Here is an 18055-nt window from a genome sequence, read left to right on the forward strand (position 1 = left end):
GGGTAAGAAACTAGCCCTTGGTTTCTTAGCACCTCCAACCTGGTTAAGAAACCAGTGTTGGAGTTGCTCTAAGAACTCCATTATTGCCTTTCTCTAAGTCAAAGTCGGCCAAATCAATGCAATAAATGGTAAGGAAAGGAACAATATATGTTTCATTTATTCATTATTCATGTACTCACTCAAATGAGCAGGTAACACTGAAGACTGAATGGTAAAGAGACAAACTAATATTTAAGTTTTCATGCTTAATTTCTTCTGCAGTGACCCACCATATAGAGACGTGCATTACTATATTACTATCACATTTCATTGACTCAGCTTGTTTGAATTACGCGCATTCATTCATTAATTGCTTTGTTTGAATTTTCACATTGACACCACACAATATCTTATTTTCCTTAATTTTTTCTTTTGAACGACTGAATGGTAAGGTAAGGAGCCTGTCAAACTGATATACTACTAAGCTATCAAATTGACTTTAAGTCTTTCTCCCCAAAATTAAATTCATTAATTGGTTTCTTTGAATTTTCATATCTTCTTTACCTTAGTTATTTCTTTCAACTGCATGCATCCATTTTTCTCTCAAACTAGCTAGCTAGCTTGCATCATCGATCCATGACAATATTGCAAATAATTATGCTGCTGCTGATCTTCATGACTAGTACAGTTAGTGTTGGAAATGCTCAAAATGACCTCTGTCCCTTCCATCTATCTTATGCACATAACAACATGAATCAGAGGATTATTGAATTTCCAGCACTTCCAGCTCCGGTAATTAAGGCTCCTCGTCGACCGCATAGACTGTGGAACACGAGATATAGTGCTAAAAGATCCCGACAACTGTCTTCCTAGACTCTTACTAAGTCACAACTTCTCATTATTTTATCCTTTACAAATAGCCTACTGGCAGGAAAGCTACAATATTACTTTCTTCGATTGTCCTTCAGTTCGATTGTCTTGCCCAATTTATATCGCCGAATCTAGCGAAAGTATACTTGATTTGGACCTTTTTCAGTGCACCAAAATGTTTGATCAAGTATTGCGAGTATATGCGTTAAATATTCGACAAAATTTACTCCGGTTGAAATGGCTGAAGAAGAATTTTGGCAGCGCGTGCTTAAAGTGTGAAATCAAATCAAAGAAGATACCTTGGTCCAAAATTTTTATCGCTGCAGGTCAATCAGATAAAATCTTCTGTGTCTCGTCCTATTTATTTGACCAATAGAATTTTATCATGTTATTTAGAACTGTTACCAACTTTCACTTGATCCATTTCATTCACGTCCATTTAATTTGATCCATTTTGTCCTCATTTGAACAAGTTTCTCATTCATGCTGATGTTTCTGAAATTTGCAGGTGTAGTTGTTGGTTCATCTGTGCTGGTGTTTTTACTAGGTGTCATCATTCGAACATATCACTATTTTAGGACAAAAAGCGGTGATCAGACAAGGGTCGATAATTTTTTAAAGGATTACAGGGCTATGGAGCCAACCAGATTCTCTTATGCTGATATCAAGAGAATCGCACACCAATTTAAGGAAAAGCTTGGTGAAGGAGCTCATGGAGCTGTCTACAAAGGAAAACTATCCACCCAAATTCTGGTTGCTGTGAAGATCCTCAACAACACAGAGGCAGATGATGGGACAAATTTCATCAATGAAGTGGGAACCATGGGCAAAATCCACCATGTCAATGTTGTTCGCTTGCTTGGCTTCTGTGCTGATGGGTTTCACAAAGCTCTAGTTTATGACTTTTTCCCAAATGGATCACTGCAGAATTTCATCTCTGCACCAAACAAGGATAATAACACCTTCCTTGGATGGGAAAAGTCACAAGAAATTGCTCTAGGCATAGCCACAGGAATTGATTATCTTCACCGAGGCTGTGAGCAAAGAATTCTTCATTTTGACATCAATCCTCATAATGTCCTACTTGATGAAACTTTCACTCCAAAAATCTCAGACTTTGGTTTAGCAAAGTTGTGTTCCAAAAATCGAAGTACTGTGTCAATGACGGCAGCCAGGGGAACCCTAGGCTACATGGCACCGGAAATTTTTTCTAGAAACTTTGGCAATGTGTCTTACAAGTCTGATATCTACAGCTATGGGATGTTGTTGCTAGAGATGGTTGGAGGAAGAAAGAATATTGTGAACACAAGTCAAGAAAATAATAATGTACAAGTTCTGTATCCAGATTGGATACACGGATTGCTTGAAGGAAGGGACATGCATGTCCCTATTGATGAAGAGGGTGATTTTGAAATTGCAAAGAAACTGGCCATTGTGGGACTTTGGTGCATCCAATGGAATCCTTTGCATCGTCCCTCCATGAAGTCTGTATTACAGATGCTCCAAGGAGAGGGAGGTAAGTTAAAAGTTCCCACCAATCCTTTCCAGCCAAAAGCCTCTACTAGTACAAGCACTAATACTACTGTTGCTGAAAAACGTCTGAATTTAGAGTTGGAAGTGATTCAAGAACTGGATTGACTACAGATTTTTATTATTTAGCTATTCATTATTGTCACTGGCTTATTAGTTTTTAGCAATATGCTAGTTTGTCAATTTATTGCATATTTCATAGTATTTAAACTTCGAATGTAACTTGAAAATTTCAGTATTAGTGTGGGGTTTTCCCATACAGTTTTTGGGATAATTGGCTACTTGATATGATATCAGGGTCTCTATGAGTGAATGGTTTAGAGTTTGATCCTTGCTTCCGTCACTTTCTAGTTAATAGTAGAATTTAAGCACATTGGTAGGTCAGTCTGTGCATTATCCAATTTAGCACAGGTATTGTTTCCAAAATTACTTTTCAAAACCAAAAACCAGAAACTTGCAACCACCCCGAACAGGGATTGAATTGATTTGATTTGATTATCTTCCTTCCTTTTCTCTCTCACAACATCATACTGCTTCATACATACATACATTGCTTCTTTCTGTTGTTCTTCCTTCTCCTTCTCTTCTAACGTACACAATTTCTGAGTTCACCAGGTACGTGCGTTTTCCAATCACCATTCACCATTTCACTCCTCTCCGCAATCACCGTTTTCTCTCGATCTGGAAACTCATTCGTAAAGAGAACTGCTGATATAGACAATTGAATGACTGTGTACGACATAGCAAATTGATGCATTCTAATTGAATGATTGTGTACAATTGTTCTACACTGCATGTGCATAGTGCAGAGTACTTTTTTTTTTTTGACATTCAAACATATAACTTTGCATTAATTAGGAAGGGACATAATATCCTTATCCTTGAGCACATACTGCTGAATACAGAAGGGAGTAGTGCCCAGCCAAATTCTATTATCATTTTGCAATGAGAACTGGGACAACTCATGAGCCGTACAGTTTGCATTTCTACCTACATGAACAATAGAAAACGACATAAATCTTGACTTCAAACTATCTATACTATTTAGGCTTAATACATCAGAAGGCCCCTGTAATTGTAAAGGGAATCAAATCCAGGGCCTAGAAAATTTTTGCATCAAATTGGGTTCCTAGAAAATTTTTTTTAATTCAATTAAGGCCAAAGTGTGCCAGCTCTCAATTTTATCCCAGTCAGCATTTCCACGTGGCTTTTATTATTATTTTTTAATTTAAAAAAATAATTAAAAATTATTTTTAATTCCATCTCAGTTAAGTAATCAGAAAAAAAAATTAAAAAACTTAATAAATAACCTAATCTAATAATCTAACTAATAAACTAATCTAACCTAATCTAATCCCAAATCTAATAATCTAACCTAATCTAATCTAATAATCTAACCTAAAACAAAGCATCAAATTGAACCCAATCCCAAATTCCCAATTGAACTCTAACTGAGGAGAACGAAGAACACGATTGAGAGACAGCTCCACGAACGAGAGAGTTGCAGGAGGGAGGAAGGAGCTGAGCGAAGGGTGAAGAACGACAAGAAGAGAAGCGAACGAAGCTTGTTGGGTCGACTGAGATGAATTCTCAGAACCACGAAGCATCGAAGAACCCAAGGCTTAGTGGTCGTTCATCCACATCTTGTCCTTCACCCTCACTTTCATGCAAGACCTGTGGCTGTGGGAAAGAGGTAATTCTCTACCGATCCAATTCCAAGAATAATCCAGGAAAGCTATTTTGGAGGTGCCCTGATTGGAAGGTAATTTCTTCTCTACTGATTCATGTATAATTATTCATCTGATTGGCTGTGGTTCTGCTTGTAATGTTTGATTTTTCAATTGTTCCAGGAGAAAGGGACTTGTGGTTTTTTCGAATGGGATAAAGGTGTTGCTGCTGAAGATGGTATGCAGGGTTCTTCAAATCTGAATGAAGACATAAATGACATTATGGAAAAAAGGATTGCTAGTTTGAGGGAAGATGTTAAGGAAATAGTGCACAGGGCAATTATTAAGTTATGTGAAGACATGAATGAGAAGGACAACAAAATTGAGATGATGAAGATGAAGCTGGAAACAGAGGGATTGAAGATTAATGTGCTCTTGTTCTTTTTAGGCACTACTTTGGCTGTAGCAGTGTCAAAGTTTTTCTAGGAATGGGGTGTGGTGGATTTAGGGCTTAGGTTCTTATGTGTTGTCCAAGTTGAACTTCTTTTGTCTGCATTGTATGGCTTTTGTATTTTGCCAGGATTGAATTGAATGCAAAAGGTCCTATGTAATGAATGCAACATCCAGCATGATTAAATGCAATGTGTTCTGGTTGTTTTGAACATAAAGTATGGTCTTCAATTTTGTTATGTTTTCCCCTGCAATGTTCCATAACTCATGCACACAATAAAGTATACTTGCTGCCCTGTTTTGGCAGTATATGCACATGATGCATAATTGTAAAGTAAATGCTTAATAAACAAAAGCCAAATTGTTATAGAAAACACAACCTCAAAACATGTGAGTCTTGAACATAGCAAATGTGAGCCATAAAGCTAATACAAAAGTAATGGAGCCAAAGTAATGTCATCCAAGCATTTCATTACAATAGTTGGTGATGTGGTCCCATGTTCCACTAAATAACTATATCTAACATAACTATTACAAAAAAAGACAGATATGAGCATCTTTTGTTGTCCTGCAGCATCATGTGCTCCTCTTTTTCTTCAGATCCATCTTCTCCTTTTGATAACTCTCTTCTTTCCTTGGTCTCCTGGAATCCAATGACCAATCTCATTGTCTGGCCCTCTCTTTTTTCCCCTTTGATTAGGAGCAACAACAACAGGTTTCTTGGGTTGTGTTGCAGGCTTTGAGGGCTGAGCAGCAGGCTTGGAGGGCTTAGTAGCAGGCTTTTTGGTAGGCTGAGCAGCAGGCTTGGAGGGCTTAGTAGCAGGCTTTTTGGTGGGCTGAGCAGCAGGCTTTGAGGGCTGGACAGCAGGCTTCTTTGGTTGTGATGCAGATCTAGCAGCAGGTTCTCCTTCATGTCTTGCCCTAGCAGCTGCAGCTGGAGATGGTGGAGGTGGTTGTGGTGCTTGATGTCTAGCTCTGGCAGCTGCAGCTGGAGATGCTGGAGGTGGTGGTGGTGCTTGATGTCTAGCTCTGGCAGCTGCAGCTGGAGATGGTGGAGGTTGTGGTGCTTGATTTGTAGCTATGGCAGCTGCAGCAGGCTGAGATGGTGTTGGTTGTTTTTTGGCTTTTCCAGTGGCAGGTGGTGGAGCTTGTTTTTTTGCCCTTGAATCAGGTTGCACTAGCAGTGGAGGTGGTGGAGCTTCTTGAGTTGATGGAGCAGAAGCAGACACATCTTGTGATGTAATAGAGCCAAAGACCTGTACAGAAACAAAGACCATACTTAGACATTTTTACACAACAAAAGCACAATCAGATGCAACATGGCTTAATTTTATTACCTGTGAGAGATCCTCTCTTTGTGGTTCATTCTCTTCTTCAATGTGCTCATCATCAAGTGGTGGAGATGACGGAGGCAAAGGGCACTTCCTCTGGTTGTGTCCTTTTTGGTGGCACCTACCACATGTGTAAGAACTGCCTCCCCTTTTTAATTTGGTTGGATTCTTCTTATCTGGTTCATCAGGTTCCCTTCTCCTTAATTTTTTGGGCCTTCCTGGCCCTCTTTTAATCTCAGGAGGAAGGATGTCATCTTGACTCATCTTTGGCCATTTATTCTCACCATTAATTGGGGAAATCATGTGCCCATAGCAAATTTCATAAGTTGCTCTAAGGTAATATTGATGCACATAATTCTCAGGCTTAAGACCCTTATCATTGAAGCAAGCCACAGCATGTCTACAGGGAATTCCATTTAATTCCCAATAGTTGCAGGTACATGATTGCTTATCTATATCAACTATAAACTGGTCTTCAAAACCAGCATGCTCAACTTGGAATAGACCTTGAGCAACCCAAGTTGCTACCCAATTACCACTATACTTTATCTCTCTATCTAGCCTCTTCCTAGGTTTAGGCATCACATTACCCTTCCATTTTTTACTTTTTTCTCTCAAAGTAGCAAATCTGGTCATTAAATACTTCCTAATCCATTCAAACATTGTGATAAGGGGTTTGTCCCTAGCAACTAAAATGGTACAGTTGAAAGCCTCAGCCAAATTATTCATGGTTACATCACATTTAGGGAAATAAGAAAAAGCATGCCTGCACCAATGTATTGTAGGGATTGTCATCAGCCACCAGTAAGCAGCTTCATTGATTTTTTTGATTTCTTGCATTTTCTCCTCCCACAGCTCCTTATATGTTGCTTTGGATGCCCACATCAGCAGGTCTCTAACCTCAGTTCCTCCACCAAACTTCTGCTTGAAGTTTGCGTACAAATGTCTCACACAATAGCGGTGCTCTATACCAGGAAAGTCCTCAGCAAACACTTGTAGCAACCCCTAGCCAACACAATCAGATTGTAATGTAAGTTAAGTAAGGCATAATGACTCGGGTTTAATATAGGCTGTAAATATAATATGTTAATTTAGGTTACCTTTTGCTTATCACTGATGAACACCCATTTTTTCTCACCATTATCCCCAATATCCCGCATCAAATGGTTCAAAAACCATCTCCAAGATTCTTTGCACTCAGCTTCAACCACTGCAAATGCCAGTGGGAAGTATTGATCATTTGGGTCCCTTCCCACAGCAATGAGAAGGATGCCACCATATTTGGTTTTGAGGTGACATCCATCAATCCCAATAAATGGTCTGCAAGCGAGCTTAAAAGCAGATTTGCATCCCTCCAAACACATATAAAAACAACCAAATCTAGGCTGAAGTGTGGTGGGAATATATCTCAGAATGATAGCTGCTGTGTTTTCATGATTCACCCTCATGAGCTCAGCTGCATAAGATGTTATCAAGGTGAACTGCTTTAGGGCATCTCCCTCAACAGCCTCCTTAGCAATTTTTCTTGCATTCCAAGCAGTCCCCCAACTGACACCAACACTGTACCTTGTCCTCATCTCATGAATAATCTCCTTGACTTGCATTACCCCATTAGAGTTCCTCATTCTGTCCTCAATGACCTTTGCAATCCACTTAGCTGTTGCTGCCCTATTATTGAATGTTCTTCCACATGTGTGATCAGGATTAAGTGTCTTAATCCTGTATGTTGAAGTCCCTTTTATATTGGCACAATATGCAATGAACCTACATTCTTCTTGTTTGCAAGCAAACCTCACCCTATTCTTGTCATTCTTCTTGTATATCACAGCCTTCCCATTCATCACAGAGTGTGCAAGGATAGCTTTCTTAAACTCTTCTGTGGAAGCAAACTCCATTCCCAGTCTGAACTTATAGTCTTTGTCAAAGTCCTCTTGCCTGAACCTCTGGTATCTGACCCTGGAACCATTATCTTCCTCATCACAAGAATAATCACTCAGAAGGTCATCACTCTCATACTCCATATCAATGTTATGTTGGGCTGCAACCTCAGAGGGAATGAAGCCAACATTATTATCACTTTCATCACCATCTTGAACACCATTGTTGGGCCCACTGTTTCTGTTCACATCATCTCTTCCATCACCATCCTGTTGTACATCAAATGGTTCATCCACATCATCAAACCCATCATTGGCCAGGTTTTTACAGATTTCATCCTCACTGTCTATGTTGCTAGCACCGCTCCATTCAATGTCACTGTCACTAGAGTATATTATCCTAATGTCATCAGAATCACTGTCAGCAAGACATTTTCCCTTTGCTTCTTTAGTGGCAGGATTCACTTCCACTTCAGGCACAGTAAGAGGAGCTTCCTGAGTCATAGGAATCACTCCCACTTCAGTCACTTCCACTTCAGGCACTTCCACTTCAGGCACTGCAACAGTAGGAGCTTCCTGAGTCATAGGAATCACTTCCACTTCAGTCCCTTCCACAAACACAGCATCTTCATCATCCAACACAGCATCTTCTTTTTGCATCTCATTCCTAACAACTTCAGGCAATTCCACAGTATGTTCCAGGTATATATCAACCACCCCCCCCAGTATCCATTGCATACCTAGCAACTTCCATAGCATCCTTATCATCAAGTATCTTCTTCAAGCCCTTTGCTAAATTCACTTCTGAGGACCACCACAATTTGTACTCATCATCAGGATATCCCAGAAGTCCCTTCACAGTAGATTTGATGGAAAAGTAACAGAATAAATCAACATCCCCATCAATTTCAATGGACTCTCCCCCAACATATCTCAAAGGTATGCCTCTGAAATGACCCTTATGGTGGATTCTGGTTTTGATCAAACCTTCTGCCATTCCTGCAAAAGAAAACCTAACTTGTAAGTATTCAAACTCATAGCAAGTAAGCAAGTAGTCAAACCCATAACAACTAAGCAAGTATTCAAACCAATAACAACTAAGCAAGTATTCATCCCCAACAAAGAACAAGTAAGCAACCATTCATCCCCAACAAGAAGTAAGAACATCCCAGACAGCATTTTAATACGCAAATCAACAACTATATTCGTAATACCTGGTTCGACCTTTCTAAATACAGCACCAGCTTCTTCGAGTTTGTTGATCTTCACCTTCTTCTTCGCTCTCTCGGTTGGAGTTCGTTTTCTTTGCCTTCTTCGATCGTGATGGTGGTGGTTGTTCTTCGATGTTATCAAGGTGTTCTTCGCTCTCTCTCTCTCAGTCGTGTTCTTCGCTCTCTCTCTCAATCGTGTTAGGGTTCAATTGGGAATTTGGGATTGGGTTCAATTTGATGCTTTGTTTTAGGTTAGATTATTAGATTAGATTAGGTTAGATTATTAGATTTGGGATTAGATTAGGTTAGATTAGTTTATTAGTTAGATTATTAGATTAGGTTATTTATTAAGTTTTTTAATTTTTTTTTCTGATTACTTAACTGAGATGGAATTAAAAATAATTTTTAATTATTTTTTTAAATTAAAAAATAATAATAAAAGCCACGTGGAAATGCTGACTGGGATAAAATTGAGAGCTGGCACACTTTGGCCTTAATTGAATTAAAAATTTTTTTCTAGGGACCCAATTTGATGCAAAAATTTTCTAGGCCCTAGATTTGATTCCCTTTACAATTACAGGGGCCTTCTGATGTATTAAGCCTACTATTTAATACTAAACCAAGATAAGAACCATGCTGTTTTCTCCTCAAAATTGCATCCACCATTCCTTTGCAATCAGACTATAGTGCTATTTCAGAAAACCCACGTTCAAGAGCAAATGACATCCCAAATTGAATTGCACACACCTCCGCATACTCTGGTCCCAACTCCACATGCATGGCCTTGGTAGCAGCTGCCACCACATTCCCAAACGAGTTACGAACCACCACAGCTAGCCCCCAACGTGAACCAGAACCAGAGGCGTCAACATTCACTTTTAGAACACCACTTTCCGGAGCACGCCATAGCTTACCAGACCTTTGATTAGCATTCACAGCAGCAACCCGAACCTGTTTCTGAGTTTCCTGAAATTCTGTTAGAGTTTCCATAGCATGAGACACCACCATTCGCTCTGAAGTATCCTTCCCTTCAAAACAGAGCAGGTTCCGTGCTTTCCATATATGATAACAGACTGTGGCAAAAATCTCCCCTACTTCCTGTGGAGCAGAAATTATCACTTCATGGCACCAAGCACTGAAAGATTGGTCCACTACATTTGGCCACGAAAAACCCAGGGGCGATGCAAACCATACTCTCCTGAACCAAGGGCAGTCCCTCAAAGCATGCTCTACTGTCTCTGTCGCATTATCACACCTGGGGCAAAACATTGGACACCTAACCCCCTTATTCCAAAGTTTCTGGCGGGTTGGGATAACTCCTTTTAAAGCCCTCCACAGAAAATGAGCAAACCGAGGCAACACTTGCATTTTCCATAATTTCTTCCATACATGGTCAGAAGTCGCTACTGATGGAGATGTATTTTCCTGCTCCTTCCAAGTACGAATGCAGTGGTACGCTGACTTCACAGTGAAGAAGCCCGTCGGTGAGTCTGCCCACACTAGCTGATCATCATTCTCCATAGACGATAAGGGGATCTGCTCAATCTGCAAGGCCTCAAAGGGTAAGAACAGCCGCTGCAATATGTCACGTTTCCATAAACCAGATGAGAAATCAATCAACTCAAAGACATGAGAAACGTCGCAGCCCACTGGCTTTGGTGACCACATTTTAAAGCCTTGTTGGTTCGGTAACCAGTTATCTTCCCAAATGCGCACCCCCATTCCACTACCAATCCTCCAAAACGAGCCTTTTCTTACAACCCAGGCCGCTTGTTGTATGCTGCGCCAAGTATAGCTAGACAATGAACCCACAGGAGCATCAAAGAAGGTAGACCGCGGGAAATACCTGGCTTTCAAGACTCGGGCCACCAGAGATTCCTTATGTTTCAGTAAACGCCATCCTTGAAAGCTTTGAAATTACGGAACCCCATTCCTCCATCCTGCTTGGATTGGCATAAAGAATTCCAATTAATCCAATGGATCTTCCTCTCTCCTTGTTTGCTCCCCCACCAAAACCTGCTTATCATACTTTCTATATGATGACATAAACCTAATGGTAGTGCAAAGCAACTCATGATATATGTAGGAATGGCTTGGGAAACTGACTTAATCAGAATCTCCCTACCTGATAGTGAAAGCGTCGTCTCCTTCCATCCTTTCAGCTTTTTCCAAACTCTCTCTTGAACAAAATTAAAAACCTGGGTCTTTGATCTTCCAACATAAGCAGGTAAACCAAGATACTTAGACTGAACCTCGACTGCCTTAACTTGCAATCTATCCTGAATGGCATGTTTACTCTCTTCTGGAACATTTCGGCTATAAGAGATTTCAGACTTATCTAAATTCACCAGTTGACCTGAAATTTGTTGGTAGTCATGCAGAACCTGGTTTACAACATCCACTTCATCTTCCGTTGCCCGGAAAAATAAAATACTATCATCAGCAAAGAATAAATGTGAGATTTCTGGGGCTTGATTTGTTATACGGATACCATGAATTGTTTGATTTTCCTGAGCCCTCAAGAGTAATCCAGAAAGAACTTCAGCACATAAAATGAAAAGGTAAGGAGATAAAGGATCACCCTGACGCAAGCCTCTAGATGATCTGAAAATAGCAACCGGTTTCCCATTCAATAGAACAGAAAAACTAGCTGTAGAGACACAACTCATGATCAACTCAGTCATCCTTTGAGGAAAACCCATGGAAGTAAGCACCAATCTAAGAAAATCCCACTCTATTCTGTCATACGCCTTTGCCATATCAAGCTTTAGCCCCACATACCCATCCTTTCCTGTTGTACGCTTGCGCATATAATGAAAAGATTCAAAAGCGATCAAAGCATTGTCAGTTATCAATCTACCTGGAACAAAAGCACTTTGGAAAGGTCCTACCACCGATGGAAGCATACATTTCATTCGGTTAGCCATTGTCTTCGTAATCAACTTGAAAATCACATTACAAAGGGAGATTGGCCGAAAATCCTTGGTATGTTTAGGCTTCTTTACCTTCGGGATAAGACATAGAAATGTGTGATTTAATCTCTCCGGGCTGGCTCCCCCATTAAGCACTTCCAACACCACACTAGTGATCTCCTCCCCAATGATTGGCCAAAATTTCTGGTAAAATAAGGCTGGAAGTCCATCTGGTCCCGGTGCCGCTGTTGGTTTCATTTGTTGCAAAGCCTCATATACCTCTGTATGTGTGTAATCACCATCCAGCACCCCATACATAGCTTCTGATACCCTACCACGTACCACCTCACACACCCCTTCTGTCATCTGAGGATTGCTAGTGGAAAATAAGTTCTGAAAAAATTATGTCATAACTAGAGCTATCTCTTCTTCCTTTTCATAGCAAATACTAGCATCATCCTGAATTGAATCTACCCAATTCCGTTCCTTCCGCTGTGTGGCTTTTTGGTGGAAAAATTTGGAATTTTTATCCCCATGTTGTAGCCACATTGCTCTTGACCTTTGAGACCACCAAATCTCCTCACTCTCTAATAAATCATCCAAATGATCCTCCAAATTTTTAATAGTTGCCAGCACACCTTCCTCATGGATTCCTTCTTGTAAACCATTCAGCTCCTCCTTTGTGGCTTTTATTTCCGCTGGAACATTTCCAAATCGGTGCTTTGCCCAACGCTTTAATCCCACCAAACAAGAAGTTGCTCTCGTGTAGGGGTCAGCACCCCCTTCATTCCATAGCCCAGCAAGCACATCTGGGCATTCCTTATCCCTAAGCCAGCATTCCTCAAACCTGATAACACGACCATTCCCACCCCTTCCACGCTGCCGGGGTTTCGTATCAATTAGAATAGGAAGATGGTCCGAAGCAAAGTGGGAGAGATGGACATTCTTTGCATGCGGAAAAATATCAAGCCAAGTAGGAGACACAAGGCATCTATCCAGTCTTGCCATGATTAAATCAGCACCATCTTGATTATTCCTCCATGTATATTTATTTCCTTCAAATCCCATATCACTCAAATTGCTCCTGTGAAGGGCCTCTTGAAACAACGCTATGAAGTTTAAGTTTGGCAAAGCACCTCCATACTTCTCCTCCTCCCGTAGGATTAAGTTGAAGTCACCAAATACCATCCAAGCTGGTTGAGGATGAAGTCCAGCTAAGGTATTGATTAATTCACAAGTGAGGTGCTTCCTATGCTGCTCAGGGAATCCGTATATACCAGTAGCACGGTAAGACAAGGATCCATCCTCCATAGAGACAAGACAATCTATGTGATTAGAAGAAGTAGATAACAAAGCAACATCCACCTCATTTTTCCATAACAAAGCCAAACCACCAGCCCTCCTGTTCCCATTACCTGCACAACTAACAGAAATAATATTTTGCAAGCCCGTTGAGCCACGCATTCGATTCATTTCATGATCCTTTCTCTTTGTTTCCATCAAGAAAAGACATGTGGGATCTTGAACTGTACAAAGCTCTTTCAGAGCTCGAACTGTGCGCCGGTTCCCAAGCCCGCGACAGTTCCATGCTAATGTTTTCATGGCTGTCGGCGGGGCTGGGCTCCAGCCTCCACCGTTGGTAATAAACATAGTTTTTTGTCCACTGGCATTGCATCAATTTGTGACTGTTTCAGTTCTGTGTCCGCCAACTGTCGCTTGTTACTCTCCCTGGCTCCACCCTTGTTCTCCTTAGAAGCTTTAGCAGATACATCTCTTCCCAGCTTCTTATATTTCCGTAGAGATTGCTTTGTTTTAGAAGAGCTATCTTGATTGGGAGTACTGTGCTGTAAACTTAGCTGCACAGAATTAATAGTTAAGGGTCCACCATCAATAGTATTTTTTGGAGAAGAAATCAACGTGGGACCCTCATGAGTTTCCAATTGAGAAAGGCCTAAGTTTTCTTCCAAAGTAGTCATCCCCTCACACGTATCCCGTTCAACACATGTATTTTCTTCTGACTTATGCATTGACTTGCCACCTGTCTCCACTCCCATATCAGTTCCCCCACGTTCATCTATAATTGTAGGCAGTTTACTTGTGTTCAACCGCTGCACCTCCTCACGATCTTGATTGCCACGTTCACACACCATGGAAGTTGAAGGGAAAACCACGGTATCCAGGATATTGTCAGTAACTGTCGTGTCGCCACTGAGATATCGCCCTCCTCCTCTCCCCGCCACCGTCAAACGAGCAAACCGCTCCAGAATTTCTGGCGAAACATCACGGTTTACCGTTCGTTCTCCTCCAGCGCCAAAAGTAGAACTTGTACCAGTAGGCTTCTTCTTCATAAACCGTCGACCAGACATGGAGGCTCTCAGCCGAGGGCTATACTTCCTCTGGATCAGATCCTGTGGCTCACCAGCAACATTCTTAGGACAAAACTGATCACCATGTCCAATTCTTCCACATACAAAGCAGAATTGCGGCAGTTTTTCATACTTGAAATCAATCCAAAATACCCCATCCTTCTGGCTACCACCATTTACCCCTGGCAGTAAAGGCTTCAGTACATCTAACTCCACCAAGACCTTAACAATGACTCGTTTATCTGGAAGTTCAAACAGGTCCACATCCAAGACTTCCCCAATGACAAGTAAAAAATCATATTCTTCACATTTTCTTATGCGCACATATATTGAGAGTATATGTACTGACAGTTAAACAAATTACACTATCAACTATCAAATCTGATAGTTGTGAAGAAGCCGTTTTTTATTTAATTTATTTTATTGATGGGTCTAATTCTTAGTGTAAGAGAATTAAACTTTAAGTTATTTGTTTGAAATTATCAAACCATATTCCAAAACATTGACTTTACTATATACTAAAGTCAAACTTCTTCATTATTCAAATTTGAAAAAGACAACGTGCTATACTGAGCTGTTTTAAAATATATATTTTTTAAACTAATTAATTAACTTCTTATACCGACATAATTAATTAACTTCTTATACCGACTTTCTGCATGCTATTTGAAATCAAATCTTGAGAAAATGGTAAATTATAATGTTAGTACAATTTTTTTTACACATAAATGGAAGTCTTATCTCTAAGTCGGTGAACATATACTCATACAAGTAGAAGAACTGAAAATTGCACACGTCCCTAGCCGGGCGACGAAACCAGGGGCACTCGACCACTGTACAACCACCGTAATCGAGGATGTTGTCAAGAGGTTTTTCATGGCAAAAGCCTCCAATTTTTTAGGAAGGGTCAGAAATTGAGTCCCGCTACTCATAGTCGGAAGGCTGGTCAACAGCTCCTACCGGTCGACCAGATTTAATGGGGAGGGGCAAAGACTCGAAGGACTTAAGAAGAAAATCAGGGACCTCCGACGGCTAAAGGGGAACCCCGCCTGGAAGAGGAAGGTCGGCCGGCGCCAGGTTGTACCGCAAAGGGGTAGCCACGGTGACGCCGCGGGAGGAGTTTCTGGTTCGACGTTTAGAAGACATGGTGGAAAGGAGGAAAGCAGTTTAGGAAAAAATAAGGTAGTTAGGGGGTCGGGGAACTCACCAGGGAGAAACGCGGGTGGGGAATGACCAAGAGGATGAAAGGCGGTACTGCCGGGACGGAGGTTCGCTGAAAGACTTTTTGGGGTGTATAAGGATGCAAAGAGTGGAGATTTCGAAAGTGGCAGATGGTGAAGGAACAGGGTTTTTATAGGAAGGGGATGACTATTGAAAGGAGACACGTGTGGATCTCCTGTGTATGGTTGGTTGAGATCGTGGGGGAGTAGTGGAGAATCGTGCCCCATGATGACGAAAAGAAATGATTACTTTGGGGAAAGGCGCTGGATTTTTGGGAAGAGCGAACGACGCATTAAATGGGAAGCTACAACGGTTGATTGGCTTAAATCTAGAGGGACAGGATTTATCATTATTTGAGGGGACGTTTCGAGAGCTACGGTTAAGATTCTGAGGATTCGCTTGAAGGTGCGAAAAACACTAGAAAAGGGGGGGGGGGGGGTTTGAATAGAGTTTTTAAATAAAAGATATACTTTTGAACTTTTTCCAAACTCAAAGATAAGAACAAGGTGTTGAATGGTATGAAGTAAAGTACGCAAGTATTTTATCCTGGTTCACTTGAGATAAAAGCTCAAGCTAATCCAGTCCACCTATGAAGGTGATTTCTTCCTTCTTCTGATGAAGGCAATTCACTAAAATCAATGAGTGTTACAACTGCACTTTGCTACCTGCTAAGTGACTAACAATACACTGATTTTCTCACTAGTATACTCTTAAGAAGCTGATCTACCGATCCTCTCAAGACTAGCTAAACACTGAATCAACCTTGATTCAGTCCTCTCAAGATCCGACCAAACTTGGTCTCTCAAGGAACTTACAAAGTATTTGTAAAGACTTTTGGGTTTACAAGAATTGCTTCTAAAAAGCTAATGGTAAACTCATATGTTTAAGAACAGTGAAGAAGTATTCTAAGATATCGGTTAGAATAAGTTGAATGGTTTCAGCAAAGTTTCTTAGCTTCTTTCTTCTATCTTCAGCCCTTATATACTCCAAGGCATATGATGTAGCCGTTGCTAGGGTTTTGTCCGTTGGAGTGGCAATCTTGTGATATCAGACTGCTAAGCTGAACAAGGTAGGTGGCGGACAGGCTATGATGGTACGATGTGTACTATGACAGCGACCTGTCCTTTCACCAGCTGACTTATGATCTGGAGTGCTTCAGATGAACGTTGGCGAAGCTTCTGATCAGAGTCAGACGGAGGCTTGGATCCTTCTGACCTTGCAACTTCTGCTTCTGGACATGTTCCTCAGAACCTCTGAATGTCAGAGCTAGAATAGCTTGGGTCTTCAGAACCAACTTCTTGCCGGTCTTCAGAACTTGAGTCTTCTACTTCTGGACCGTTCCGCTGGAACATCTAGTCTTCAGAACTTCTGACCCCGGTTCTTCAGTACCTCTTGAGAGCTTTTATCTTCAGAACTTCTGAAGGATTAGCCACTGTTCTGAGCGAACATGGTAAGCTTTTCAACTCTCTTTTGGCTACCCTTGGGTCTTTATCTTCTGAATGAATGAGCTTGGGTCAGAATCAGAACCTGTTTGTCACAACTACAAGAGACAAACGTTAGGGTACCACAATTGTTCATCATCACAGACCTTAATTGTAATCATCAAAATATAGAGATGCAACTACTGATCAAACCTTGATCTTACAATCTCCCCCTTTTTGATGATGACAAAACAAGTATTTTGATGAACAATTCTTAAACAATAAACTGAATACACAAGAGAGAAGAGATCAGAGTTTAAACTTATCCTTGTGTAATGGTTTATGTTGCTCCTTCTGAATCTAGTATTGCACTTGATTCTGAGCTGGAGTCTCCCCCTGACTCCCCCTGAATCTATGACTTGATGAGATGTTGAAGAGTCTAGATTCGGAGTCTTAGTGATGTGATCAGAAGATACGCGTAGAAAGATGTATACTCATCAGAAATTGATGGTTCAGAACTCGCGTAGATCACATAAAGACATAGGGTATTGTCCAGGTGTATTGGAATAAGGCGTCAGAGGCATATTGGTTCAGAATTTTGAACAAAATGTATTCCTTATTTTAGGACGCTTGGCAATATCTATGTGCTATAAGTATTGGATACTTATTCTCTTCTACTGGTTTTATATAATATAAGGAAAGTTAAAAGTTTATCAAAAACCATTTTATGTACTCCCCCTTTTTGTCATAAGCAAAAAAAGTGAAAAACACAAACAATAACAACAAGGAATTAAAGCAGATAAGATGCTGGTATTATTAATTAACGAAAAAGGAGTACAGAGGATAGAAAAGACTAGGAGAACAAGGCCTAGATACATAAGAAGGCACGAGACTCCTTCATAGAAAGAAGCTGAAGGTGCAAAGGACGAATGCCCTGATCAATGGAGGCTAACTGGGTAGCCAGTTCTTCCTTCAGAACTTCACTTTCATGGATAGCAGGAGTGGAGGCAGCATCCTGACCTGCTTCTTCTTGATCTTCTTCAAGTTCATGAAGCATACAAATGCCCTCGAACTGAGCTTCAAGGTCCTTCCGGCGAGAGGCCAGGCGAAGGAGGTCATTCAGAACTTCCTGAAGATTCTGAAGACAGTGAGTCTGATGGGATGTCAGCCAACAGTCCAAAAGATTCTCAATCTTCACAAGAGCTTGAGAGATTTGAGAA

General features: G+C 40.8%; 4 protein-coding genes across 4 annotated transcripts; 2 read left to right on the top strand and 2 right to left on the bottom strand.

Annotated features, from left to right (window-relative positions):
- Positions 1-402: 402 nt before the first annotated feature.
- On the top strand, positions 403-2709 carry LOC130737478 (rust resistance kinase Lr10-like). The gene is made up of 2 exons (XM_057589249.1): positions 403-1175; positions 1358-2709. The coding sequence occupies exons 1-2, from the start codon at positions 1025-1027 to the stop codon at positions 2485-2487; spliced, it is 1281 nt and encodes a 426-aa protein (XP_057445232.1). The 5' UTR covers positions 403-1024; the 3' UTR covers positions 2488-2709.
- A 1115-nt stretch (positions 2710-3824) lies between these two features.
- On the top strand, positions 3825-4830 carry LOC130735228 (uncharacterized). Its single transcript, XM_057587305.1, has 2 exons — positions 3825-4141; positions 4230-4830. The coding sequence occupies exons 1-2, from the start codon at positions 3962-3964 to the stop codon at positions 4530-4532; spliced, it is 483 nt and encodes a 160-aa protein (XP_057443288.1). The 5' UTR covers positions 3825-3961; the 3' UTR covers positions 4533-4830.
- Positions 4831-9596: 4766 nt separating this feature from the next.
- Positions 9597-10637, bottom strand: LOC130735991 (uncharacterized). Its single transcript, XM_057587854.1, has one exon. The coding sequence runs from the start codon at positions 10635-10637 to the stop codon at positions 9597-9599; it is 1041 nt and encodes a 346-aa protein (XP_057443837.1).
- Positions 10638-12229: 1592 nt separating this feature from the next.
- LOC130735992 (uncharacterized) lies at positions 12230-13429 on the bottom strand. Its single transcript, XM_057587855.1, has one exon. It carries the CDS (start codon positions 13427-13429, stop codon positions 12230-12232), a length of 1200 nt encoding a protein of 399 aa, XP_057443838.1.
- Between the last annotated feature and the right edge of the window lie 4626 nt (positions 13430-18055).

This window comes from Lotus japonicus, chromosome 2 (assembly GCF_012489685.1).
Source record: "Lotus japonicus ecotype B-129 chromosome 2, LjGifu_v1.2".
In the NCBI taxonomy this organism is placed as follows: Eukaryota; Viridiplantae; Streptophyta; class Magnoliopsida; order Fabales; family Fabaceae; genus Lotus; species Lotus japonicus.

Excerpts from the sequence above, each read along its gene's own strand:
- LOC130737478 (XM_057589249.1), top strand. The coding sequence starts at position 1,025 with ATGTTTGATCAAGTATTGCGAGTATATGCGTTAAATATTCGACAAAAT. Across the intron at positions 1,176-1,357 it reads CAAAATTTTTATCGCTGCAG|GTGTAGTTGTTGGTTCATCT; the intron begins GTCAATCAGATA and ends TGAAATTTGCAG.
- LOC130735228 (XM_057587305.1), top strand. The coding sequence starts at position 3,962 with ATGAATTCTCAGAACCACGAAGCATCGAAGAACCCAAGGCTTAGTGGT. Across the intron at positions 4,142-4,229 it reads GGAGGTGCCCTGATTGGAAG|GAGAAAGGGACTTGTGGTTT; the intron begins GTAATTTCTTCT and ends CAATTGTTCCAG.
- LOC130735991 (XM_057587854.1), bottom strand. The coding sequence starts at position 10,637 with ATGGGGGTGCGCATTTGGGAAGATAACTGGTTACCGAACCAACAAGGC.
- LOC130735992 (XM_057587855.1), bottom strand. The coding sequence starts at position 13,429 with ATGAAAACATTAGCATGGAACTGTCGCGGGCTTGGGAACCGGCGCACA.